General features: G+C 45.6%; 1 protein-coding gene across 1 annotated transcript in view; it reads left to right on the forward strand.

Moving 5' to 3' along the window:
- The window catches only part of LOXHD1 (lipoxygenase homology domains 1), a 164,599-nt gene that overhangs the window by 60,950 nt on the left and 76,291 nt on the right, over positions 1-27,358 (forward strand). The window contains exons 9-17 of the mRNA XM_038543364.1: positions 1,367-1,502; positions 2,090-2,250; positions 3,261-3,347; positions 3,785-3,920; positions 15,483-15,637; positions 17,285-17,445; positions 22,820-22,896; positions 23,813-24,009; positions 26,413-26,605. Of these exons, the coding sequence (XP_038399292.1) occupies positions 1,367-1,502; positions 2,090-2,250; positions 3,261-3,347; positions 3,785-3,920; positions 15,483-15,637; positions 17,285-17,445; positions 22,820-22,896; positions 23,813-24,009; positions 26,413-26,605 (1,303 nt within the window). The remainder of the gene's footprint in view (positions 1-1,366; positions 1,503-2,089; positions 2,251-3,260; positions 3,348-3,784; positions 3,921-15,482; positions 15,638-17,284; positions 17,446-22,819; positions 22,897-23,812; positions 24,010-26,412; positions 26,606-27,358) is intronic.

A 27,358-nucleotide genomic window follows, 5' to 3' on the forward strand; every position in this document is an offset into this window, starting at 1 on the left:
CCATAATAGGAATGCTGAGATTCTTGCTGATGGGTATAAAGGTCCCAGACTGATAATTAGAAGTTAGGAGCATTTATGCTTCTGGTACTGCCACCATCTAACTGCAAATTTGGGCACTTCATTCCCTTTTCTAGGCCTCAGCTTTCCCATATGTTGAATGCATGTTAGGGTGACTATATTAATTGCTAATACATTTGCATCAGAGGACTAAAGTGTTCGAAGAGACTACCACCAGAGACTCTGAGCCATCATTTATCTTGAAGGAGGAGAATTTCTCTGGGAGGTGTAGGAGGTACAAATTTCCCTCCCCCGATTTTTTGTCTCCCTTCTTCTTGGTGTTTATAAGTTAAGGTTTCACACAGCTTTGATGGCCAGATTGTCTCAGTTGAATTCTCAGAGATAATTGGGTATTTCTAAGGGTAATAATTCAATGCAAGGAAATTATAGTCAATGGTAGTAACCATGAACAACTGACAACAACAAGCACTGGTAAGACAGTGGGTAGTCAAAATGCTTGATCAGGGATAGGGTCAAATTAGTTCTTAAGTTAAAAAGAAGGCAGGGGATCCCTGGGTGGCTCAGTGGTTTAGCGCCTGCCTTTGGCCGAGGGTGTGATCCTGGGTTCCTGGGATCGAGTCCCACGTCGGGCTCCTTGTGTGGAGCCTGCTTCTCCCTCTGCCTGTGTCTCTGCCTCCTCTCTCTCTCTCTCTCTCTCATGAATAAAAAAATAAAATCTTTAGAAAATAAAAAGAAGGCAGAGCTGAGAGTCTAGTAGTATGAACAGTCAGCTCTTGACTGACAGAAAATTTTGTAGTGTCACAAGAACATTCCTTTGGACATATCTAATGTGAGTGCCTTAGGCTGGATACACTTCTAAGTTCTAAACTGATGAGTTCAGAATGTGAGTAGAATAGAGCAAGTGTGAGAAAGAAGGCTGAATGAAGTTCAAGCCCAGAAAAGGGTAGTTTTTTGTTTTTATGTTAAATTCCAGATATTCATTGCCTTTTATGTGATCAACCTTTTTACTACAAGATAAATATAAGGAATTAATTTAGTGTTCTAGTTCATTTGGTTTGGACTGGTGCACAGAAATATGATGTTCAAAGAGGGTGTTGTATATAGGGGGAAGAATTTGAGATTTGGGCTGATAAATTGAAGGATGGATGATATCTATGCAGGAAGACTCCTTGTGGGAGGCATTTCTTGATCTAAGATTTAATGAAAGAGGAAACAGGAAGAAAAGTATCATTCCTTAAAAATCCTAATGTAGATGACCCTTAACATGAAGATGCTGTGAAACATTGCAAGGAAGTCCCAACAAGGGGACCTACTGCAGGAGACTTGTGATCTACTCCCCCCCGCACAGGTGGTGATTCTATGCCCCTTCACCGGCATCCAGCAGACCTTTCCTTGCAGCAACTGGCTGGATGAGAAGAAGGTGGATGGGCTGATCGAGAGGCAGCTCTATGAGATGGTGTCTCTCAGGAAGAAGAGGCTGAAAAGTAGGTGGAGAGGGCCCAGAGGCTGGTGGCCTCCCAGATAGGGCCAGCAGAGGCCGGGATGTCAGACCCCTGGGCAAGAACTCCACTTTGAAGGGGTCTGCTTCTGCTTCTCAGTTCTTCTCTAGAGAGGAAGGGGATGGACCTGGTGGGAAATTCATTTCTCCAAGGTGTAGGCCACATAGAGTTATATGCCTGGCACCAAGGCTGGTTCCCTTGTGACCCCAAATTTGATAAGCTTCTGTGATGGGCTAGATGTTAAACCGGATGGTTCAACACAGTACACTCCTATACACAGTATAGGAGTACACAGTATACATAGGAAACAAGGAGCTCTTTTCCTTATCTAAAACATACTTATAGGCTTTTGCCATTAAAAGGAACATTGAGGTACCCTTCTTCAAATAGCAAGGAATCCTTGGGTCCCTAATATTGGCACCTGTTCTGGTGAGTTTCTGAGAGTGAGCACTATACCTGTATATGATCTGCACTTCAGTCCTGAACACCTGTATTTGCTTCTCTTCCCCACTGGTAACATGAAAAATTCTTTATTCTTAAAGTTTATGGGGCAACTTGACCTGTCTCTGCAGAATTTCCTTGGTCCCTATGGGTCTGGACAACCGACTTGAAGAAAGCTGGTACCAACTCTCCCATCTTCATCCAGATTTATGGGCAGAAGGGACGAACGGACGAGATTCTCCTGAATCCCAACAACAAGTGGTTAAAACCAGGCATAATTGAGAAATTTAGGGTAGGAGAGAAGTGCAATGGGGTGGGAGGGAAGAAGGAGGAAGGAGGAAGGGATGTTAAAGGTATTTGTCATGAGAATGGTTTTCTAAGCCAGATTTTGAATCAAGTTTGAGGACAAAAGGGTGCTACAAGAAATTCAGGGCCCTGCAAGAGGTGCCAGAGTGATCTATTGATTGAATGGGGTATACTTTGGAGTTGTGGCCCTTCACCTGAATCAAACACTTCAGAACCAAACTTGGGAGAAAGAAGTAGGTATGGATGTTCTTGAAGAGCTTAGAAACTTGGGGAATCATTGTCAAACAGAGGTTCCAGGCACATTAATGTCCAGTCACCTGATCTGGAGTGAATGAGAGAGTGAGGAGCAAATCGAAGGGAAAGTGTAAATAGTAGAATATCTTAAAAGAAATTTAGCTTTAAATTTCTGGTGCCATATATAACTAGAGCAAGGTTTGTTTTGCCAACAGAAGTGTGCTCTGACCTTTAGGGGAGAATGATTTGTAATTTTCAGCTGTCTTCCCAGAGCACCCCACTGGTGCTTCTGTTATAGACTGAGTTCATTGCTCTTCATGTATTTGTCTTCCTGGCTAGACTGTGAGCCCCTAGGGAAAGGGCACGACTGCTGTATTGATCTTTTTGTCTGTTTTAGTGCCCAGCGGAGCCCTGGGGCTGTGGGCCTGTGCTAATTTGCAGGGCTGCCATATGGGTTTTGTTACTGGGAGTTTATTGCTTGGAAGATTTTCTTTATTCTGGATCCTACTGTGGGTCAGTTATTTTTGTTCGGTTTCACCAGGCCAGACCGAACCTAGGCCCTACATGGCTGTCTCGCCCTCATGTGCCTCTGGTTGCAAAGGCATGAGAGGATAAAGTATATGAGGGGGACTTGAAGCAAAGCCATCCTTGCTGCTGAAGATGTGGCCCAGAGTGGGTGCCCTCCTGGCAGGCGGTCAGCTGTGAGGATAAACATATTTTACTGGATTATGTCTACCCTAACCTTGTTATTTCTCCCCATAGATTGAGCTCCCAGATCTTGGCAGGTTTTACAAGATTCGAGCATGGCATGACAGAAGGAGCCCTGGTTCTGGATGGCATTTAGAAAAGGTGAAGTGTGCCATCTTGGGGCTTGGGAAGTAGTTGGGAGAGGAACCAGAGTGGTCCCTTTCTAATGACCCTGTCTCGTCAGTTTGCCTTTGTGTCTGTTGGGAGTGGGAGTGGGTAACCATGGGTCTCACAGTGAAACCTGAATTTGGACATAGGACACGGGGACTTCCTGATGGGGAGAGAATCTCCAAAGTAGACTGAGAAAATGCTCAGGTGTTCAGGAGACTTGTATGCTTCCCCAGGCACCTGGCTGCTAGGCAAGCATGGGTCTCCAGGGAGCAGAAGGGATAGATGTTAATCTGGTATTCCATCTTCCATAAGAGTCATCTCTATGGGACGGCGGCCTTGGCCTGCCTTTGAGGAGATAGCAGAACGGGGACCCCAGGGTGTGGTATATCTCTGGTACACCCCCTTGCTCACCCAGAACTTCATTCCAGATGACCTTAATGAACACTCTGACCAAGGACAAGTATAACTTCAACTGTAATCGCTGGCTGGATGCCAATGAAGATGACAATGAGATTGTGAGAGAAATGACTGCAGAGGGCCCAACAGTGCGGAGGATAATGGGCAGTGAGTATTGACCAGCTCTCCATCCCGAGGTAGGCAGTAGAACTCCTGGTCAGCATGCCAGTGGGGGTCTGGCCCACGAGTCTTGTCCACTGTACCTCATCAGGCCCCCTCCAAATGCCAGGTTGCAGTCAGTAGTTCCCAGCCTTATGACAGGCTTGCAGGAGGCATCTCTAAGTTGTGATGCCAGAGCCTGTGGTGGTGGGTGTGGGGGAGGGAGGTGACATGTATGGGTCTTCAGGTGGCTGAGGGATGAGAGGAACCTCCACTGAGCAAGGTTTCTCCACAGCCTTCCTGACGTTAAAGAAGCATTCTCTTCAATTTATGTGTGAGACGCTCCCCCAAAAGGAAAGCTGTATCTAGAAGCCACGATTGGCTGCCCCAGATGAGTCCTCTGTTTCTAATTAAGGCTCATAGGAGAGGAACTAAGCTTTTAATTTGGGGTCCATTTTCCACATTCAAAGAAGTAAAGGGAGATCATTTTGCCTCCACATTATAGTAGCAGAATAGACAAAGACACAGCACATGTCCTGTCCTTTTCCCTTGGCAGACGTTACAGAGTGATCACAGCCTTCTCTCCCGCTGAGTCTGAAATGAGTTTCAAAGCTCTCAATACAGCACTCCAAGCAGACATTAGTAATTGATCAGGATTGGCACTTAACATAATTAACATCTTTGCTATCACTGTGGCAGCTGTTAATTTTTTAAGTGTAGGAATACTGTAAAATTGCAAAGAGTTAAGAATATATAGAAAACAATATCACCCATAGTCCTGATAGCTCTTCTAAATATTTGGATAGTGTCACTTCTCAGACATTTGTACATCCAGTAGAAGCTCTGTATATGTTTGTTAAAATGATTTAAATAGAAGTAAATGCTCAAAAACATAGAAACCCCACAGAGCAAATATCTACTAAGAAATCACCCCACCTATTAGTCTGATTAGGCAATGCTTGCAATTGGCAGTATCTATCATCAACTTTATGGTGGTTCTTCATTTTTAATTAAAAATGTGACCATAGAATATTTGGGTTCAGAAGCTTTTAAAATATCCTGATGCAGTTCAGGCAAGTGAGGAGTTCTTGTCCTGATTATATAGTTTGAGACAGAGTCAGACCTAGAGCAAGGTCTTCCGGCTCCTGGGTCAGGGGCTCTACACTGTCTTTTCAAATTTGGTAATATTTTCTGTGGCAACAAAGAAGTCCTCTACCTGGGAACAAGTAGGTAACAGGATTCTTCCCCAAAATGGGGTATGATATAATAATATAGTCCATCGAGGCAGAGATACACCTGCTCTTATGGATCTGTCCCCTTTGTGTGCCAGAATTGAGCCTGCAGGTTTGAACCAAGTGGGGGGGGGCTTGTCTTGGGACCTAACCACCTCCTTGCTCTTTCTAACCAATTCTCAGGACTTTAGCTCCTCACTTCCTGTTTCTGAAATTACCTGGACCTTTCATTCCTGAGCCTTTTTTTGCTGGTTGCCTCTCAAATTTCACACTTGACAGCTCTGAGCCATTCTCTCTGGTCTGGTATATCAGGGATCCTCAAACTTTCATGTGCTGTATCATCCAGAGGGCTTGTTGAAACGCAGAGCACTCAGCCCCACTCACAGGGTTCCTGATTCAGGAAGTCGGGGGTGAGACCCAGGAATTTGTCTCACAGATTTCTAGGTGATGCTGCTGGTGAGGAACCACTGTGCCAAGGTATTATTTGCTTTTCCGGGGACTGTCAAGTTCCCAAAATCTTGCTGCTGTTATCTGTGTTGTCCCTATCACCTAGGTTTATCAATGAAAACTTTTTTTTTTCATTTGGTTAAGTCCTGGAAACATCTGTACATTGTCATTTTAGTGAAGTTTTCCCAGAGAGAAATCTACCATTTTTACTTAGAATGCCCAAGATGTTCTTTACCTCTACCTCCTCTTTACCTTGACGGAAGCCTGGCTACCCTGTCCCTCCAAATCTGTTTTTCCTCCTCCCAGACTGCGGGACCAGGGGGAGGATGTTTGCCTGACTCCCTCCCTCTGCACTCTCAGACTTGGGGCTCACACCATCTCACGATGTCACCTCAGCCCCGGATCAATCCCATCTCTGGTTACTTTTTTATTTCAATGAAGATGGTATAATGTGTCTCTTGGTCATCCTTCAGACCCCCAACTCCCACCATTGTTCTAGGGCAGTGTATTATCAGTCTGCTCGGGCTCCCATAACAAAATACCACAGACCAGGGGCTTAAACAACAGAAATTCATTTTCTCACAATTCTAGAGAAGTCCAAGATGAACGTGTCAGCAGGGTTGGATTCTTCTGAGGCCTCTCTCTTTGGCTTATAGATGGCAGCCTTCTTGCTGCGTCCTCACACAGTCTTCCCTCTAGTGTGCCCTTGTCTGTGCCCTAATCCCTTCTTCTGTCATATGGATTAGGGTCCACCCATAGGATCTCATTTTAGCTTAATCACCTCTTTAAAAGCCCTACCTCCAAATCATCACATTCTGAGATACTGTGGGTTAGGACTTAAACAAATGAATGGGATGGGGGGAGACACAATTCGACTCCACCCCAGAGATGCCGATTAGACTTTTTGAGGGCTATACCTGAGAATCTGCATCTTCATCAAGCATACCAAGTAATTTTTTTGCACATCAAAACTTCAGAGCCTTTGATCTGCCTCTTTCAATGTTCATGTGCAAAATCCCCTCACCCCCATCCTAGTTTTCATCTACTTTGCTGATCACTGCCCCCCACCTACTTACCCCTCACCTTAGTACCTCACTCAGGATCATCACATGAAGCTCTTCTGAGCAACACACCCTACCTCTGGCTGGGGCTCCTGCCTCCCAACCCTCTCATGACCTGGGTGACACCCCACCCCATCCTGGAAGTCCTTCTAGCTCCTTCTTCCCAACAGTTTCCCTGGCCTGTCTCATGGATGTGTGGAGGATGGAGTTTAGGGACAAATCTTTAATAAGTCATCAAGGAGAGAAGAAGAGGTACTGGAAATGGGCAAGAATGGGCTAGAGAGAGGGAAAATTCAGGAGATATTCTGAATGTGGCTCTGGCAGGACTTAGTGAAAGAATGCTGTGGAGACACAATGGGAAGATGAACTTTCTGCCCAAGATCATGGGAGAAATTGCAGAGGAAGTGCCATTTGAGCTAGGTGTTCTCTGAGTAGGGATTTGACAGACAAGGAGAGATTGGTGAGGAGGAAGAGCATGTCTATAGGTTATACTTGTAAATGTGCATGTAACATTTTAAACAGGGTAAAGATGTAAGGCTGTCACAGCTGTTGGTTTTTGTCTTCTGTGATACTATTAAGGAACCATTTTATTTTTTTTAAAGGTGTTATTTATTTATTTGAGAGAGAGACAGAGAGCTTGAGAGAGAGAGAGAGACAGAGAGAGAGAGAGAGAGAGAGAGAGAGAGAGAATGAGCAATTGGGGTGAGGAGCAGAGGGAGAGGGAGAAGCAGACTCCTAGCTGAGCAGGGAACCTGTCCAGGAGCTCTATCCCAGGACCCCAGGATCATGACCTGAACTGAAGGCAGACTCTAAACCAACTGAGCCACCCAGGTGCCCCTTAAAGAACCATTTTAATGAAAAAAAAGAAAAAAGAAAAGTCTCTAGTGAACAGTGTTGGATGGAAGAGCTGTCTGTCCTGGCTCTAATAGCAGTTTGATGTCTTCTAGAGGGTCCCTGGCAGTACTTTCCGGCCCATGTTAACTTGGATTCTATCTCCCAGATGCTTTATCTGGCCCCCATAAACTGCTGTTGTGCTTGGAACTCCCCCATGTCCTCATTCATCTCTACAGGAATTTGGATCTCCGCTGGTGGCAAGTCCCACTTCCCCAGTTGGTACCAGGGTATAGTAAATAATGTGCAGGGCTTCCTAGCAGTTGCTCAAGTGGAAAAGTCTTGGACTCACATAAAATAAGGACAAATTTAAAACCAATTCTCAGGGCACCTGGGTGGCTCTGTTGGTTAAGCAGCTGACTCTTGGTTTCTGCTTAAATTATGACCTCAGGGTCCTGGGATCAAGCCTTGCCTCTACACAGTCTGCTTGTCCCTCTCCCTGCCTCACCCCCACTCCTCCACCCCCGTGCCCCTTACACACATACGCACTTTCTCTCTCAAATAACTAGATATACATACATACTTACCAGTTCTCTGATTTTGAATTGTGTACTCCTGGCTTATTTAAAAAAAACAAGGGCCAAAGAAGCAATTAATGCCATATCTGGCTTTGAGGGGTGACCTAACTGACGAACACAGACCACATAGGCACCGCTTACGATGCACTGCCCTTCCTCAGGAGTTCTGTGAGACACTAGAAGCAATGAGATCTGCATGCTCTCCTGCGTGTGCCACAGAAATGATTATACACCACTGATGAGTGGCCAAGAGACCACTGGTCTCGACTGCTGGAAAGAGGAGCTTCTTGTTAATCAGGCTGAGGTGTAATTTTTAAATTAGAGTACAAGAGGCTCTGGTACTTACCCATCTGTTTGAAGTCTTTCACTGCTGATGGCTAACAATACAATTATTTTTAATGGTCCGTAGGCTTCCTGCCAGGAAGGCACTTGGGACCTCAATGGCTGGTGGCTGGGAGGATCCCCTGGAGGAGATCAGGAGCCCCTAGAACTTCCAGCCAAATGGACCTTAGTGCTCCTGAACAAACAGGAGTGGAATTTCCAGGCAAAGGGATTTGCTACATTCCCTCCCAGTTTGCTCCTGGATTTGCTACATTCCCTCCCAGTTTGCTCCTGGGAATTGCCCGATAGCTACAGCTGAAGAAGCAGAACTGAACTTCATCAGGACTAAGACACTAAGCGAGGCTGGTGTTCCTCCTGCCCTTCTGTGCTTCCACATTCCAGTACTCACTCCCTTAATGCTGTTCATCCCTCTTACTGCCACCAGCTCTATCACTAGGAGCTAAACACAAGAGCATCAGCTTCATTTATGCAGAGGCTGAAAGCTGAAGGCTGAGAAGGCTTAGAATTTGTATCCTAGCAGAGGTGATTGGAGAAGGTAGAGAAGCTCTAAGTTCAGGGGCTGTGGCCCCGTGAAGAGGTGGTGTTGGGGGCAGGAGATGTTTGCAACCCCCTTGGTTCCTGTGCCCTCCTGGTGCCAGCTTTGTGGACAGGTGGTCTCTCCTTGCCCATCGCTCTGACCAGACTTTTGCTGCACACACTGTATCTACGTAGACCCACGGATTTAAGGCCAAATTTAATTTTCAGATGTCTCTATATCTCCAAATAAAAGTGGGTATATTCCTGAGAAACTAATTTGTACACTGACTTTAACTTTTTTGGTGATTTGTATCAATCCGGATATACTTTGTCTTCACTTTAGATGAATCACCAACAGTAGCATCCAATTTTTAAAACAGTGGCTTTATTGAGCTATAATTCATGTACTATACAATTCGTCCATTTAAAGTGTACAGTTCAGAGGCGGTTTAGTATATTGATAAAATCATGCATCCATCACTACTATCAAATTCTAGAACATTTTCATCACCCCCAGAAGAGATGTGGTATCCATTAACAGTCACGTTCTGTGTTTTACTTCACTCCTCAGACTCTGACAACAAATTATCTATTTTTTGTTGTTGTTGTTTCTATAGATTTGCCTATTCAGGACATTTCATATAAGTGGAATCATATAATAAGTGACCTTTTATGTCTGGCTTCTTAGCATGTTTTTAAGATCCATCCACACTGTAGCACATATCAGTATTTCATTTCTTTTTATTGCTAAATAATATCTCATCGTATAGTTAGATCATATTCAACTGTTGTTGGACATTTGGGTTGTTTCTACTTTTTTTGGCTATTACGAATAATGCTGCTATGAACATTCAGGTATAAGTCTTTGTGTGGATTAGGTTTTCATTTCTCTTGAATGGAATTGCTGGGTTATATGGTAACTCTTTGTTTAACTTTTTAAGGATCTATCAAACTGTTCTTCAAAATAGCTGCACTATTTTACATTCCCATCAGCAGTGTGTGAGGGCTCCAATTTCTCCACATTCTTGCCAACGCTTCTTCTTTATTATTCTTTTTCCAGATTATTTTAGGTATTCTGGGTCCCTTTCAATTCAATATGAATTTTAGAATCAGCTTTTCAGTTCCTACAAAGAGGTCAGCTGGCATTCTGACAGAGGTTATATTTTATATGTGGATCCATTTGAGAATTATCACCGTCTTAATAGTGTTAAGTCTTCCTCCAGTCAGTAAACGTGGGATGTTTTTCCAATTATTTAACTAATTTTTATTTTTTTCAACAATATTTTGTAGTTTTCAGAGCATGTTTCTCACTCATTTTATTAAATTTATCATATTTATCATATTATTATGCTCTTTTGAATGGAGATTTTTTGTTTCATTTTCAGATTGTTTATTGCAAAAGAATAGAAATACAATTGATTCAGGTATATTGATCTTATACTCTACAACTTTGCTGAACTCATTTATTAGTTCAAATAGTTTTTAATGGAAACCTAAAGATTTTCTATATAAGATCATGTCATCTATGCATACAGATAGTTTTACTTCTTCCTTTCCAATATGGATGCCTAACTGCTTTGGCTAAAACCTCCAGTACCATGTTGAAAACAAATGGTGAGAGCAAATACCCTTGTCTTGTTTCTGATCTTAAGGAAGGCATCCAGTCTGTCACCATTAATTATGTATTAGCTGTGGATGTTTCATAGATGACTTAATGGGTTGATGAAGTTTCCTTTTATTCCTAGTTTTCTGATAGTTTTCTTATCATGAAAGAGTGTTAGATTCTGTCATATGTTTTTTTTCTGAACCTATTGAAATGATCATGTTACATTTGTGTTTTATTCTATTGATGTGATACATTATATTAATTGATTTTTCAAAACTTGTATCCTTAGGATAAATTCTACTTTGTCAAGGTATAAATCCTTTATGTTGCTGCACTTGGTTTGCTAGTATTTTGTTGGGGATTTTTGCATCCATATTCATAAGAGAGATAGGTCTGTAATGTTCTTTTCTTGTGATGTCTGTGTCTGGTTTGGTATCAGGGTAATGCCGATCTCATAAAATATTGGAAACATTCTGCCTTATTTTTTGGAAGAATTTGAAAAGAACTGGTATTAATCCTTCTTTGAATCCTTGATAGAATTCAGTGGTAAAGACATTTAGGCCTCAGCTTTTCTTTGTGAGTAGTTTTTTTATTACTGATTTAATCTTTACACTTGTTTTAAGTCTATTCAGATAAAGCCAGTTCTGTTAGCCACTCTTTTACTTTCAACCTATTTCTGTCTGTGAATCTATGGTGTATCTCTGTATATAGCAGGTAGTTAGATCTATTATCAGTTTTGCCAATCTTTGTGTAATAGTGTGACTTTTTTGGTGTTTGCTGACAGCTTTCAAACTACACTATGCTTCCCCCTTTCTGCCTGACATCTAGCAATTTGTTAAGAAGACTGAATGCTCTCCCTTAGCATTGGTGGAAACTTGAAGCCATGCAAGTGCTTACCCATGCAAGGGAGGGTCTCAAGCTATTTTTAGACTTTCTTGGAAACCTACCATACTCTCCCAGGAACTCTTCATTATGTGAACGATACATCTTATATTCACTTTTGGTACACGTGAGACATCATCAGCCTTGATATATGAGCAAATATGTGGTGAAAGGACCCATCTTGTCTCTGCAGGATGACCACACTCTGCCTTTTGATTGAAATATTTAGTCCATTTACATTTAATGTAATACTGATATAGCAGGATTTATGCCTGCTGTTTTGCTATTGTTTTTTATGTTTTGTATCTTTTTTTGTTGTTGTTCTTCTATTTTTATACTACCACTTTATTTTGTGTTAAATAAATATTTTCTGGAATACCATTTTATTTCCCTTGTTTCTTTTAATATGTATTTTTCTTATTTTCAAATGGTTTCCCAGAGAATTACAATTAACATCTTAACTTATAATTCAGATTAATACCAACTTCATTTCAATAATATACAAAAACTTTCCTCTGATATGTTTGTTCTCCTCCCCCTCCTTTATGTTACACTGTCTTACAAATTATATCTGTATACGTTATAAAGCCCTAATGAAGTTTTATACTTATTGCTTTATGCAGTTGTCTTTTATATGAGATATGAAAAGAAAATAATTACAAATATTATACGATACCATCTATATATTTACTATGTCATTACTTTTCCTGGTGCTCTTCGGGTGAATTCTTCGTTGCTGCCTAATGTCTAATGTGAAGGATTCCCTTTAAATTTTCTTGGAGGGCAGGTCTACTAGTGATGATTTTTTTTTCAGTTTTTGTTTATCTGGGGATATCTTAATATCTTTTTCATTTTTAAAAATAGACTTTATTTTTTAGAGCAGTTTTAGGTTCACAGCAAAATTGGGAGGAAGTATAGAGATTTATCATATATTCCCTTCCCTTGCACATGCATATGCTCTCCATTATCATCATCACCTACCAGAATGACACATTTGTTATAATTAATGAGCCTACATTGATACATCCTTAGCACCCTGAGCTCATGGTTTACTTGTGAAGAACTCTTGGTATTGTACATTCTGTGGGTTTGGACAAATTTATAATCACATGTATCCACCATTATGGTAATATAAAGAGTAAATTCACTGCCCTAAAAAGTCCTTTGTGCTCTGCCTATTTACCTCTCCCTTCCTTTCCACCAAAACCCTGGCAACCATTGATCTTTTTACTGTCTCCATAGTTTTGCTTTTCCTACTGTAACATTTTTTAACTTTGTCAAGACCTATAATCCACTGATTTTTATCACCTTCTTCTTATACTCAGTTTTCTCTATACCTTGCTCAGATTGCCATTATAATCTACCTCTAAACCTGCTGTTTGTTACCTTTTCTGTCCTTATATCTCTCTATCATACTTGCCTAGATAAACCCTATCCTAGGTAAAGCCAAACAAATGACCTATTCAGTCATTGTAGACTTGCTATAGGAAAACATGCAGCCTTGCAGACTGGTCTCATTTTAAATTCATATATGACTCAGTATATCTCAATTTGTATTCAAGGCTGTCCTACAAACCTATCACTGACTTTGTGGCCACACCTCTGCTCTTCCTCCAGTCTCTATAGTTGTAGTTTCTTGAATCCTAGCAAAGCTAGTACTCTATCTATGCTCTAGTCATTTTTCTTCTTCCTCTCTAAAGAACTTCACTCATTCTTCCCTCCTGCATTATCATTTTCTTTTTCTCTACAGGATCATTCCCATTTATTATGATAATCTAGTATCTCACATATTAAACATTTTAAAATACAACTTCTCTAACTTATACCCCACTCCAGCTATTATTTTTCTTTTGTATTCCTCTTCACAACAGACTAATTGAAAGGTTTACATCCAGGCATCCAGGTACTATATCGACTTTCTCACCTCCTATTCTGTTTTGCTATTGTTTTTTATGTCTCATATCTTTTTTGTGTGTTCTACCACTTGGTAGTATAAAAATGGTTAAAGCAAACTCTTGCTATAGGGCTCTTCCCTCCCTCCACAATTTCACTAAGACTGCTCTTGTCCTTGACATGAGTGCTTTCCATGCAGCTAAACCTAAAGTCACTCTCTTTCCTCAGTGGCTTTTACTACAGATGATCTTTCCTCCCTTCTCTTGGCTTCAGAAGCATGTCCAGCAGTATGTTTCCCCCCACCTTCACTGTTTGCTTCTCATCTGAGTTGCTAGCTTCTCCTGGGCTTGACCTCTAATGTTGGTGTCTCTCTATAATCCTCTCTGTGAGGGATCTCATCTGGTCCCATAGCTTTCAGTAGAATCCATGTGCCAATGATGACCAAAGTCATGTCAACAATCCTTACTCTCCAGACACATATTCAATTGCCATCTTGGTCTCTCTTTATGAATATCTAATAGACACCACAAATTTATAATGAACAAACAGAACCATTGATTTCTGTCTCTAAGCCCATCTTTCCCCCAGGCATCCCTACTTCTTATTGGAAATACTATCTACCTGGTTGCCCAAGCCAAAAACCTAGGAGTCATCCATGATTCCTCTTTCCCTTATTACTTTTCCAATCCATCACCAAGTACTATTGGTTCTACCTCAAAAATATATCTCTAATCTACTGACTTCTCTCCATTTCCAGGGAACCCCTAGTCCTAGGCACCCTCTTACTTTTTTAGACAACTATAATTATTCTGCTAACTGGCCTGATTCACTCCTTCTTCCCCTACAATCAGTTCTCTCCATGGCAGCCAGAGCGATCTTTAAAACATAAACAGAGCAGGCTATTTCCTTGTTTAAAGCCCTCTAATGGCTTCTCCTTGTATAAAAAAAACAACAAAGGAAGTCACACTTCTGACCTTCATCTGTCACACACACACCCCCACCATGCTGGCCTTGGTCCAGTTCTGGACTTCATCTAACCAAGCCATACTGGCCCCTCTCTGTTCCCAGAGAGAAGAACATCCCCACATGGGCTTTGCACTTACTCACCCCCTCTTCTCTCAGAGCTTCCTGTGGCTGGCTCCTATCATTGGCATTGTACCAGACATCAACTTCTTGCTGCAAGCTTTTCTGCGTCTCTAAATCCTCTTCACTCTCTCCCCATACTCCCCTCCCCATTTTCATCCCATTCAGGGGCACCCCTCTCCTATGTGATCTTTCTTGCAGACATTACTGAAAAAACTTTCCTGTTCATAATTTATTATGATTTTACTGTCCATCTTTCCTCTCCACCTACCCACTCTCAAATCTGATGGAAGCTCCATGGGGGCAGGACTCTGTCTTTCTTGCTCACTACTGAATCCCTGTCCAATAAGGGTGCCTAGCACTGCTAGGCTTCAGTCAATAGATATAGGGCAAATGAATGAATGAGTGTGTGAATGAATGAATTTCACTTTCTAGCTTATTTGGAGTGGGAAGGGAGGCTGTGATGTGCAGGGATGCAGGTCCACCTTCTCCAAGGTACATTTTCAACAAAGAAAGAAGCTGCTGTCCCTCCCACAGTGGCTGCATTTGGTGCTTTTCAGTTCTGAAGCAAAGGGGGTTCAGTTCTGATTCACAAACAAGAGCTATCTTACTGGAGAAGATAAGACACATACTACTTGGAGAACAATCTAAGGCAGAGAGTCTGCTGGGTTGGATGGAATCAGGTGTCAAAATGGTTGAATCAGACCCATGGCCCCCAAACACTGCCAACCCCCCTTAACAGTCTCCTGGGGGAGCATATCAACAAAGTGGTTTTAGGGATCCCACCTCTGGAAACTAAAATTTGGGAAGTCTAAATGGGACACAGGAATCTGCATTCTTACAAGAATTTCCCAGGGGATACAGATGCTTGTCCAAGCCTGAGAACCTCTGGTTTGTCTGGGAAGAGAGTCTTGCAGGTGAGCCGATCCATGACTGGGTGAGATGGGATTTTGTGAAGCCAGGGAGGCAGCAGGGTCAGCTCAGGCGAGACCTGAGGGGGTAGTGGGAAAAAGGGAAGAGGTGCTTAGAGACAGGAGCAATAGGGCCAATGCTGGGAGCAAGGGGAGGTCAGCCACTGTGTTCTTTTCTCTACCTTACAGTGGCCAGGTACCGTGTGACCGTGTGTACTGGAGAACTCGAAGGTGCAGGAACCGATGCCAATGTCTACCTCTGCCTTTTTGGTGATGTGGGGGACACAGGGGAGCGGCTGCTCTACAACTGCAGGAATAACACCGACCTGTTTGAGAAGGGGAATGTGAGTATAGCCATGTACCAACCCCACCCCCCTTGTCCCTGTCCCAGGTCCCATCTCCTTGTCTTTCCTGCTCTGATAGCGATGCTGGGTCCCAGTCGTCAGAGAGGATTGTTCAAGGGAAGAGCAAACTAACATGCATGATAGAGCCTCTAGGCTCCTGGGACTATCCAGCTGGGACCTGAAGAACCACCCTTTCAGGGGTCATGGTCCCCTCCACACCCCTAAGCTTTGAGAGGGGGGCAGAACAGGAAGACATTTGCGGGTAGGAGCAGCACCTTTCTTCCCTGGGGGCAGGGGATGGTCAGGCAGGGAGGGATGCTTGGCACCTTGCTTGTTGACTGGAGGACACAGGCTAGTGGAAGGCTGGGAACTTTGCTCTTTCCGCTAGACATGACCATTAGGGGCAACTTGTTCATTTCCTCTTTGAAAAAGAAATCAAGAAAGACATGAAATATGGGAGTGGAAGAGCTGGGTTCTGCCCCTACTCTCTTTATAGATGTGCAGGGTGGTCCCCTTGTTCTTCCCTACCTGTTAAATGAGCTTCCTGGGGAGGCCGCATGTGGGGCAGTAGGGAACATGCCAAGCAGATCTGGGGGCAAACTCAGGGTGGGGCCAGTTGCTCCATTTCCCCAGCTTTAGTTTCCCCATGTCTGAAGTGGGGAAGAGATGCCTGCCTGTGGCCAGCTGATGTGAGGATTAGGGACACAGATGCACTGCCTGGCCTGCATCACAGGGTTGGTGCTTGGTAGAGTCATTGTTGCAATAAAGTGAGGCTCAAAGCGCTCACCAGCTGAAGCGGTTCGCAGATCAACCTTCCAAAAGTCTTGGCTCTCTCCCTCCTCTGCTGCCCTTCCTTGGTGAGGGTAGCCAAGCCTTGGAAATTGAGTGGAGGTCTTTGTCTCTGGCCACTCCAGGCTGGCCTGGTTCTTGGGGTCATAGAAGGTTATGATAGTAAAAATAATCTGAGAGTCGTGGGTGGATCCAGGTTCATTTGGGGAGGGACCGAGGGGGTGACTTCACGTAGATATTTACATTTCCTCTTTGCCTTCCACCCCCACACATGCTTTCCTTCTATCTCCATCCCACTCCCTTATCCATAAATCCCACCCTTGTGATCCTGTTTCTGGAGGCTCCCAGGTGTGCTCATGTGGGCTTGGTAACTCTCAGCCCCTACTGTACTCCTGCTGCCCCACTGGCAGGCAAAACTATGAAATTAGCAAGACCACTAGCGCCCCCGCCAATCAGTCCTAGCCATGCCCCTCCTGCTATCCTTCTGTAGCAGGAGCCCGAGTTGATTAGCCAAGGAACTAATTCATGATAAATGGTTACTGATGGTACCAGCTTACCGTGTTCATCCTGCTGGGAGATTTGCCTTTTAGAAAGAGATCATAGAGAATGGTCATGGTGTAACCAAAAAAATACAGACCTTCCCTGTTGGGAATTTGACAGGGAATGACTTCTCAGTGGAGGCAGTTGGAGGAGGAGTTAGACTTTTCTTTCTAGGTATCCCTCAGCCCACCTGTGGAAGATCAGTAGCCCAACCCATCAGCCATGGCTTTTCTGAGTCCTGGGCCTGTGTCTTTCCTTTGGTGTTTGGGTCCCAAGGGTGCCACTGTCCAACTAGCCTTGCTGTGTTCCCCTCTGAAGGCCGATGAGTTCACCATTGAGTCAGTCACCATGCGGAAGGTGAGGCGGGTAAGGATCAGGCATGACGGCAAAGGCGGGGGCAGCGGCTGGTTCCTGGAGCGGGTTCTGGTGAGAGAAGAGGGGCAGCCCGAGAGTGACAACGTGGAGTTCCCGTGTCTCAGGTGCGTAGTCTGGCTGCTTTCTGTGTTCTCTAGCTTCGGTCCTGGGCCCTCCCCACACCACGGATCTGGGAGCAAAACAGTGGCTTAAGGTTGTAGCTGGTGCAAGAAGAAGTGGCCCTGCTGGTGGCGCTTAGACTTGTGTCCCCATTGTACCTATGGGTGATGAGCCAGTGTCAGGTGTCCCAGTGCACTGCTGGGATATCTATTTAAGTACCAAAATTTCATGACTTTTTAAAGATACAGTATGACAGTTTCAGAATTTAACTGAGTTCCCTCAGATTATTAATACCTGCTGAATTAAACTTTTGAATCAAATGTGATTTTTTTTTACCATTTGGATGGGCCTTTACCCACATCTGTTCCTGGGAATGTCTTTCCAAGATACCTTATTTTGTTTTCATTCCCTTTCCTGAACTTACTAGTGAGGTAAAGTTTCTTTTCTCTTTCTTCTTAAATATTTGGGTTTCTATCATAACCAGTTTGGGGTTTCATCGATTTCTAGAAGATACTGACAGAGATTTTTTTTTTCACCATCAAGTTGGCCATTCCTATTCAGTGGCAACATCAGGGAGGTGTACGCAGTATTCTTGGCTTGGGGCTTTGGACCTGCCAGGCTCTGCAAAGGATTCAGCCTGCACCCATCAACAAGGTGCTGCATGTCCAAGCTCACTTCTTTAGGACTGGCTCAGGCTCCGTGAGGGTGGCTGCGCTAAGGGCAGTCTTCCTTGGAGTGGGTGAGGACAAGCTGCCCAACAGCCCAGCCCCACAGTGGATGCATTCTTCTTCCTCTAACCATACACACAATTGTACTCATGTGTAGGCAGACACATTTGCCACAGCTGAATTGCTTACCACCTCCATAAGCTCAGGAGGAGGAGTTTCCCAGCTATGGAAGGCCACTAGGACAATCCCATGGGACAATAATAGTGAAACATTTTTGTTCATGACAAAGACCTCTACAGTCTTCAAAGTCTAACCACTCTAAGTATTACAAGGGATTACATTAAAAAGATAAGAAATGACTCAGACAGCTCTAAGTGAGTGGCACTAATGGACAGAGAGAAGCTCACAGTAGGGGCTGGGAAGGCTGAGGAAGCCTTCTAGGAAGAGGGCTGGGAGTGGAGATCAAAGGGTAGATGGATGGCGACAAGGGAGGTAGGTCATGCAGGCTGGAGAAATGGCATGAAGCATGGACCGAAGAGGTGGCTCATGCAGAGACTGGTGAGGAGCTGCCTGGCACCTAAGGATGAAGGATGAGATGGGAGAGTTCTGGCCTCTCTCCAAGTCCATCACTAACTCATTTCCCCCCTACTGGGCCAGGAGGCTGTCTGGCTGGAACGCTCAGTGGAGCAGCCTTATCTCCATCCATTCAAAAGATATTTATTAAGCACTTGCTATATGCATTTGCTCCCTGACCTCAGATGTGTATAGCTTAGAGGGGAACTAAACAGTAAGCAAGTGAATAAACGAAGAAAGCCATACTTACGAACCATGAGGAATGGAATGAAGGAAACACACGATGGTGCGGAGCTAACAGGAGCAGTGACAGTGACTTAGAGATGGAGGCTCTGGTTAGTTCTGTCTGCAGAGGAGACAGTTAGGCTGACTTCCTGACGGACAGAAAGGAAAGTGCTGGGGGAAGAGCTTGAGGCTTCTAGAACTTCAGTGAAACCAATGCAGGTAGTCAGAGTAGAAGGTCATCAGGTGAGGTCAAGGTGGACAGAGGCCAGGGACAGGTGGCCACTATGTGGCTTTGGACAAGGAACTTCCATTTTGGGAAGCTCCCTCTGCTTCTGGGGGGAAGGCAGGCTATAGGGGGTCCAGAGGAGAAACAGGGCCTGGTAGGAGGGTTTGCAGGGCCCGAGATGGCACGCAATAGTTTGCTAGGCTGCTGTAATAATGTGCTACAGTCTGAGTAGCTTAAACAACAGAATTTTTGTTTCGTGGTTCTGGAGGCCAAAAGTTCTAATTCAAGGTGTCAGCAGGGCCGTGCTTCCTCTGAAGGAGCCCGGAACAGGATTTGCCCCATGCCTCTCAGCTTCGAGTGGTCACAGGCATTCTTTGCTTGAAGATGGCCATCTTCTCCCTGTGTCTTCACATCATTTTCCTTCTGTACACATGTGTCTCTGTGTTCACATTTCCCGTTTTTATGAGAACACCAGTCATTTTGGGTTAAGGCCTGCTCTAATGACCTCATTTTAACTCTGTTACCTCTAGAAGGACGCTATTTCCAAATAAGGTCACATTCTGAGGTGCTAGGTGTTAAGACTAACGTATCATTTTCAGGGCACACATTTAAACCCATAACATGGCAGCTTGGCCCTAGATGGTGGCAGTGGAGGTAGAGAGATGGGGCTACCCTAGAGACAGATCCTAGAGGTAGAGCTCATAGGATGTGCCCACAAGAGAGAGGGCAATTGGAGACCTGGGCAGAGACTGTGCTCCCTGCTGAAGAAGGGAGCTTGGGGAGGAAGGGTTGTGGGGAAGGGGCTGGGCTGGACTCTGGAGGTTTAGCTGGGGCATTTTAGGTTTGTAGGTTTGAGATGCTTGTGAGTGGAGTAGGCTGAGTCAGGCCTTGAGAAATAGCTCCAGAAAATGAGAGCATAACGATAGAATTTAAAGTCAGGGAAATGGATGTGGGATCCTTCAGGGAGAGTGTGGATGAAGAACTCTGAGGACCGAGCCCTAAGGCAGGTCAGTAAGAGGACAGGGATCCTGGAAAGAGGATGAGGAGAAAGCTGGGATGTTTACACTGCCTACAGTGCTCATGCATGGTTCAGGAATAGCGTGGGACCAGGAGTCTAGCTACTTCCCTGCTGTGTGGCTTTAGGCAAATTTCTTAACTTCTCTGGTCATCTGCACCTTCCCAACCAGCATGTGTCTTACAGTGATGGTAAGGGTAAAATGGGGTTGTGCTTGGAAAGGAGCCAAGTCTGCCAAAGACACCAGTGATTCTGATTGCAGGGCAGAGGGCAAGTCAAGGCCCTCAAACACCCTAGAGACCTTCCTGCCCCCAAACCCATAAAGCATTCATGCATCTTTAAGAAAATGAATTCCTTTGCCTTGGTTGAGGCATGTGGTGGCATTTACTGACTCAGGACCCAGGAGGACTTTGAAGAACCTGGAGATGGAGTGTGCACTCCCACGCTGCTGCTTTTTTCACCTGAACTGTTATTTTAGCTGCTTGGGGGAGAACAAATCAGGCCTCTTTATCACACTTCTCTGCCAGGATCAGGTAGTGTGAGTGTTTCAGCTCTGGCAGCTGTGTGTGTGTGTGTGTGTGTGTGTGTGTGTGTGTTGTGTGTACATGCATGTGCAGATGTTCACGTTTCTTATGAGCCTGAGGAAAGAGCAATAAAATCACCAACAGAGGCGTTCACCCAAGTGTCTGAAGCTGAAAGAAAATGACTATATTTGGAAATATTTATTAATACCTTCCAGTTGGAAACTAAAATGACAAACCACTGTGTCCCTTTACTGCTGGAGTAGCCTGGTGGTGGGTGAGTGGTAGAGAAAGGGCGCATGGATTTCCCAGTGCCTGCGGGGCTGCTGGCTTCCATTCTTGCCATCCCCAAGAGGGTGGCTGGGCCATACCACCCCGTTCTCTACAGTCTCTGCTGTGGGAGCTGCCGGGCGACCTCCATGGGACAGAGGGGGAGACTCCTAATGGGTTGATCAGAGGGGCCCTAGGCAGTAGTTCCTGCTCTCAAATCTCTCTCCCATCCCCACCCCTCCACCTCCACCATTGTCAGTGCCAAGAATTCTGCAAATGCATCCTCCTGTCTTGGAATCCCAGATAACTTTGGTGTTCAAGACACACAGCACCAAAGCCCACAGTGAGTGTGACTACTCAACCACTGAGTAACATTTATTATGAGCTAACAGCCAGCAGGCAGCAAGGTCCCATGGGAATGTGAGGGTGTATTGGCAGGGGTATTGTGGTTTAGGGAGACCTGAGCTCCGTGTCGGGAGGGCTGGGGAGTAGGCAAGGCCTTGGTTTCCCTGATGGGTTCTGTGGCCAAGGAGGTACCTCCCTGCCAGGAGTATGACAGGGCTGGGTTGCCAAGACAAGCTCCAGGACCAAGGCAAACGGGAGACACTGGTCAAGAGGTAAGTATCTTGGCTTCCCCAGGATGCTGGAGAACATTATGGGCATTTCTTCTGCTCCATCACCTGTATCACAGACCCTTGTGAGTACTAAGGCCTGGGCATCTCATGCTTGCACGGTCATCTGATTTCTCAGGCTGCATGCCCAGGCTCAGTGGGGATGGTGCTTTTTGGGTGAACTGGTCCAACATGTTGCCCCAAGAGTGGATGACCAGCAGAGAGCTGGAGCCACAGCCCACTCTGGTGAATAGATGAGTCACTGCCATCAAACCTGGCCCCGTGGGGTCCAGATCAGCCTCTCCTTATTGACAAATCTCATTCCTCCTTGAGGACTCAGGGCAAAACCCCTTCCCCACAAACTGTTCTCATTTCTTTAAATTCCTGTTGCACTTACTTTGCTCCAACAACCATCCTTGTCCTGGTCTTCCATGCCTTGGCTAGTCTATTCCAGCTTCTCTTTTTAATTAAAGATTTTATTTGTTTGTTTGTTTATTTGAGAGAGAGAGCATGAGTGAGCATGGGGAGGGGCAGAGGGAGCAGGAGAGAGAGAATCTCAGGTAGACTCCTTGCTGAGTGCAGAGCCTGGCATGGAGCTCAGTCTCATGACCCTGAGATCATGATCCGAGCCAAAATCAAGAGTTGGCCGCTTAACCAACTGAGCCGCCTGGGCGCCCCTAATCTATCCTATCTTCTTAACTAGGTGGTAGGTTCTCTGAGGGCCAAGCCTCTTTTCTGCCTTCTCTTTCTCCCCAGAACCCCCAGCACAGTGCCATCTGTACAATAGATTCTCCCAAAAAGAGACGATTGTTTTTGCTGATAACAATGACACCGATATTCTTGGCTTTCAAGATAGACTCTCTACTGCGGTTGCCAATGTCCTGCATGCTGTGACCTTCTACCCCTCCAGCCTCCTTTCCTCACATGCCAGCTACTCCCTGCCCCCAACACCCTGCTGCCTTCCATCCACAGGGGCCTTCAGGTCAGCTCCTGGAGGCCCTGCTCTGTCCCAACGTATGCTGTTCCCTTGGGAAAGCACCTCCCTTTTCTCCCAGCCAACTCCTCGACATCCTTCCAACCTCAGCCAATATCACCTCCTCAGGGCAGTCCTCCCTCTCCAGTCTAGTGGGGACTCTTTGTTCTTAGCTTCTGTAGAGCCTTTTCCTCTGCCGAACTCACGGTTCTGACCTCCCTGGTGACTCTGCAGGAACTGTGCGATGGTTGGCGGTGGACCACTCAGAGAGCTAACAGCCCCTTGTCTACCCACCAGGTGGCTGGACAAGGATAAGGATGATGGTCAGCTGGTCCGAGAGTTGCTGCCCAGTGACAGCAATGCAACACTGAAGAGTAAGTCGTCCTGATGAGCAGGTGAGGTGGTGAGTAGGCCTCCGGTGAGAGAGGCACCTTCCCCTTGCTGCATGGAAGTAAGCCTTTGGAACAGGCATGTGCTCTTCCCTTCATTCCCCCACCCCCACCCCAGGGGCAGCAGTGGGGAGGGCGGAGAGGAAGAGGCTCTGAGGGATGATCTGCAATTTTCTTCGCTGTCTGGGCTGTGTACACAGTCTCTTTGTGGCTTTGGATGTGGGGCCCTGAGCACATCTAGGGCTCTGTCGATAAGAGCAACAAAGGCAGTACCACTAGCCAACAGGCGTTCTTATCTCCCCTTAGGCACAGGCAATGCAGATCTTTCTGATGAGAAAATGGAGCACCATCTGCATGGTGCCCTGTTTCACGATGGGGCTTTAGGTCCACATTAGAATTTCAGTCCTGGCTCAACTGTCAACAGCCTTGAACCAAACGTGTAACCTTCTAAAGCCCGGATCCCTAGCTTGTAAAGCCAAGATCAAAGTCCTTAGTGACAACTCTACATATATAATGTGCTAAACACCGTCTGCAAAGCTTGATGCTCCTTTGCCTCTGTTTCCGCACCCATTGGATGAGAAACTGGACAAAACGGTTGCCTTGGGTCCTTCAAGGGCCCTGTACTTGCCATTCTTCGAATGCTTACCTGTTCTCGGAGCGTTCACACCTTTCGGGCAGGCCATGCTGGGGTTAGCATCCCAGTGTTGTAGATGAGGGGACCCGACAGAGAAGAAGGGAGCCCTGTCCCATTGTGGAGCTGCTTAGAGAGCACAAGGGCTCAGCTGCTGACCCCCAGCCCTGTGTCCCACCCCAGCTGCAGACCACCCTTCTGCTCCAGCCCTTCCCACCTGCCCTGCACTAACCTCACCTCCCTCCCCACCTCTCACCTTGGTCCATCCAGACTTCCGCTACCACATCAGCTTGAAGACGGGGGATGTCTCTGGGGCCAGCACAGACTCCAGAGTTTACATCAAGCTCTATGGGGATAAATCTGACACCATCAAGCAAGTTCTTCTGGTCTCTGATAACAATCTGCAAGACTATTTTGAACGTGCCCGAGTGGATGAGTTCACCCTGGAGACCCTGAACATCGGAACTGTAAGTCCCCTTCCTGAGACCACGTGACATGGTCTCCCCCACCCTGCATATATCCACATGTGACTACACACACGCACTCACATGTGCACGCACATATCACAACCCCCACATGCACACACACCACATGCATATGCATCCTCACATGCACACAGGTGAACCCATTTTGAAGGGAAAAGAATGCCCACTTGGGGGTAGGAGACATACATTGTTATCTGGCTATGACCCAGAGCAGCAGAAGCTATGTGGACAGTGGTTAAGCTTCTGCAGTCCCTTCAGGGATGGAGTGACTATTTTTGGTGTCTGTGGTCTCAACATTTCCTTTACCTACAGAGCCAAGACCAGTGTAGGTGGGTCCCAGTGTCTTGGAGAAGGGAATGCTGGCACGCAGGGAAGGAAAAGAGTGGCTAAAAATACTTCCCAACTCCAAACATGACTGTGCATCTGAATTACGCTCAGGAAACTTGTTTCAGTGCACACCCTGAGCAGCAAGGGAAAGATTCTGCCTTTGAAGGTGGCACTTGGTCAAGGCCCCAGGTAGCCCTGCTGCTAGCAGCCTAAGCTCTTCATCTGGAAACGCACAGATCTAACCCCCTGGACTATAGTTTTGGAAACTTTTCTAGAAATATCTGAACTGGGCTTCCTCTTACCACCTGCCCTTCTCAAGATGTGGCTAGTGGGAATTGGGATGCTGACAACTCCCTGACTGCAGCCTCACTTTCTGCAATCCCTTTCCCCTGTCTCTGAGCTTCACTCTATTTGAAGTACTCCATGAAAATGCTCTCAGAGGGAAGATTTCACATCAGTTCTTTATACCTTGACGGTAAATCAAAGTTTTCCTTCCTTAAAAGGTATTTACATTTTCAGCAGAATTAATAATCATAGAGTGAAATGCTGTTCCCTTTACTGAGGATTTCTGGTAACAGCCAGCAGATAAATGAGACATCTGAGGGAAGGAGAATGGTGTTTGGGGCCTTTCCTTGTGTTTCTGAAACACACTCAGCAGACAGTGTGGCCAAGAGATTGGGAGTGTCAGTCTGGCCCCACATTTCCACTTACCTGCCAAGCCTGTAAGTGACCTCACCTTTGTTGCATTCATTCATAACGACAAGGGATGCTAATGGCATTGTTGTGAGCATTAACTAGGTTAATAATACCCCAAGCCCACAGAAAGCGCTCAGTAAACGCTAGCTGTTATTGACAGAATAATTGCTCCACGTAGGTGCTGGGCATTCTGGAATTGAAGGAAATTAAGAAGTTCTGTCCTAGGAGCTTCCCACTGTGTCAGGTAGAAGACACCTATCTCTGTCTTTACTCTTTCAGCTGGTCCTGTCACTGTCCCAGCACCACAGACAGTGACACTCTCCTGTGACCCCTGGCACTCACCCAAAAGGCTCTCGGGCTCTGTACACAAAGCTGGTTTCCTTCCAGTAGTCTGAGGAGACATGCACTGAGTTACAACAGTGTTTCATGATGAGCTCAAAGAGGCACTTAGTACTCAGAAGGGCAAGAACAGGGCTTGGAGGGACAGTTGTCTAGAGCTAGCCTTCTGGCCCCAGACTCATGGCTAGCATTACCCTCCAAACCAACACAGAGAGAATCAGGGGGGAAGCTTGGCAGGGATCTCAAAGGCTGTTTGATAATTCCATCTGATGTTAGAATTGCCCCACAGACAGCATTTCAAGAAAACACTAAAGTGATTCAACATTGGAGAAACAAGTATTCATAAGGATGGTAACATGATGATTGACGCCATTGTCTATGTCAAATGTAAAGGTGTTAAAATGTAAAATAGCAAAGCAAGTGGACAATTGAGTGCTACTGGAAAGAGAAATATGTTCCTCAGGGCCAAGGGTAAGAGGAGAGATTGAGCATAGAACCAGAGAGGCTGTCCTGAGAGGGTGTCTACCTACCATGTCACTTATATGACGGTGCAGAGAAAAAGAAAAAAATGCAGAGGTACATACAATAGTGCATTGTTTAAAGCAGAACAAAGCCAAATCAATACCATGATTATATTAGAAGCAAATGGTTCATGTTTTGAATGTTCCCTTTCCTGTGCAGCCACCACCCAAGTACATACTGGAGCTTTCAAAGTTCACATCATGCCCACTCCCTCATGTGCTTCTCACAACTTCCCTGAGAGGTGAGCTGCTCTTAAGAGGAGGGAACGGAGGCTCCGGGCAGGAGAAATGGGCCCCCAGTAGTCCAGGTGGCTGGTGGCAGACAAGACTGGGACCCAGCCTCCTCCTTCTGAGTGGCCTCCTCTTTTGGGGAACTGAAGATCTGGGTTGAGGACAGCAGTTTGCACCAGTGTTTGGGGGGGATGGTGGGGTGGGTAGGTATGGAGGCGCGGAGGTTTCTACGCACCAGCTCTGCTCACTCGCACCCTGCGTTTCCTTCCAGATTAGCCGGCTGGTGATCGGGCATGACAGCACGGGCATGCACGCCAGCTGGTTCCTTGGCAGCGTCCAGATCCGTGTGCCCCGCCAAGGCAAGCAGTACACCTTCCCTGCCAACCGCTGGCTGGACAAGAACCAGGCCGATGGGCGCCTGGAAGTGGAGCTCTATCCCAGTGAGGTCGTGGAAATCCAGAAATGTACGGAAGCAGCAGTGATGGGACCTTGAGCAGTTTATCCTGTGGGATGGGGTAGTGGGGAAAGAAGAGGGACTATGTGGTGACCTGGGTCTTGTTTCCTAACAAGGAGGGGAGATAATGGGGCTTCTGATTGCCTGGGGTATCACGGGTCTAGGAGGGGCAAAAGGGCTCATTTTACAAATGGAGAAACTGAGGACTCAGTGAATGAAGCATTTTTTTTTTCCGGAATAAAGACAGCAAATAACTCTGTTTAAAAATATATATTCTCAGCCCTGTATACAAGAGTTTGAGACATAGTCCGTGTGTTCCACTAGGAAAACTGGCTGAGGAGGTAAAGCTGTTTATTCATAGATTTATTTGATAAGTATATATATTGACTGTTTCTCTGAGCCAGCCCTGTCCTAGGCACAAAATAGACCAAATCCTTGCATTTGTGAAATTTACATTCCACCAGGGGAAGCGGCGGGGCAAACAATAAATATATAATACAATCCAAGTAAGAGCTATGAAGGAAATGAAGCAGGATAGGGTGATAGTCACGGCACAGGGGTGGAGGGCATTTTTGGATAGGGTGGCAACATCTCTGAATGAAGGTGAAATTCCAGGTGACCTGGCTACCTGTTGCACGTGATGTGAAAGCTATAGTTATGGTAGGGGTTAGAGAAACAAGAGGTTATGTAGAGGGTCAGGAAGATAGTGGCACCAAAAACTGATGCAGAAAATGTCACTTCCCTCACCTCTGCATTTCTATAT

Source organism: Canis lupus, chromosome 7 (assembly GCF_011100685.1).
Source record: "Canis lupus familiaris isolate Mischka breed German Shepherd chromosome 7, alternate assembly UU_Cfam_GSD_1.0, whole genome shotgun sequence".
NCBI classification, from domain to species: Eukaryota; Metazoa; Chordata; class Mammalia; order Carnivora; family Canidae; genus Canis; species Canis lupus.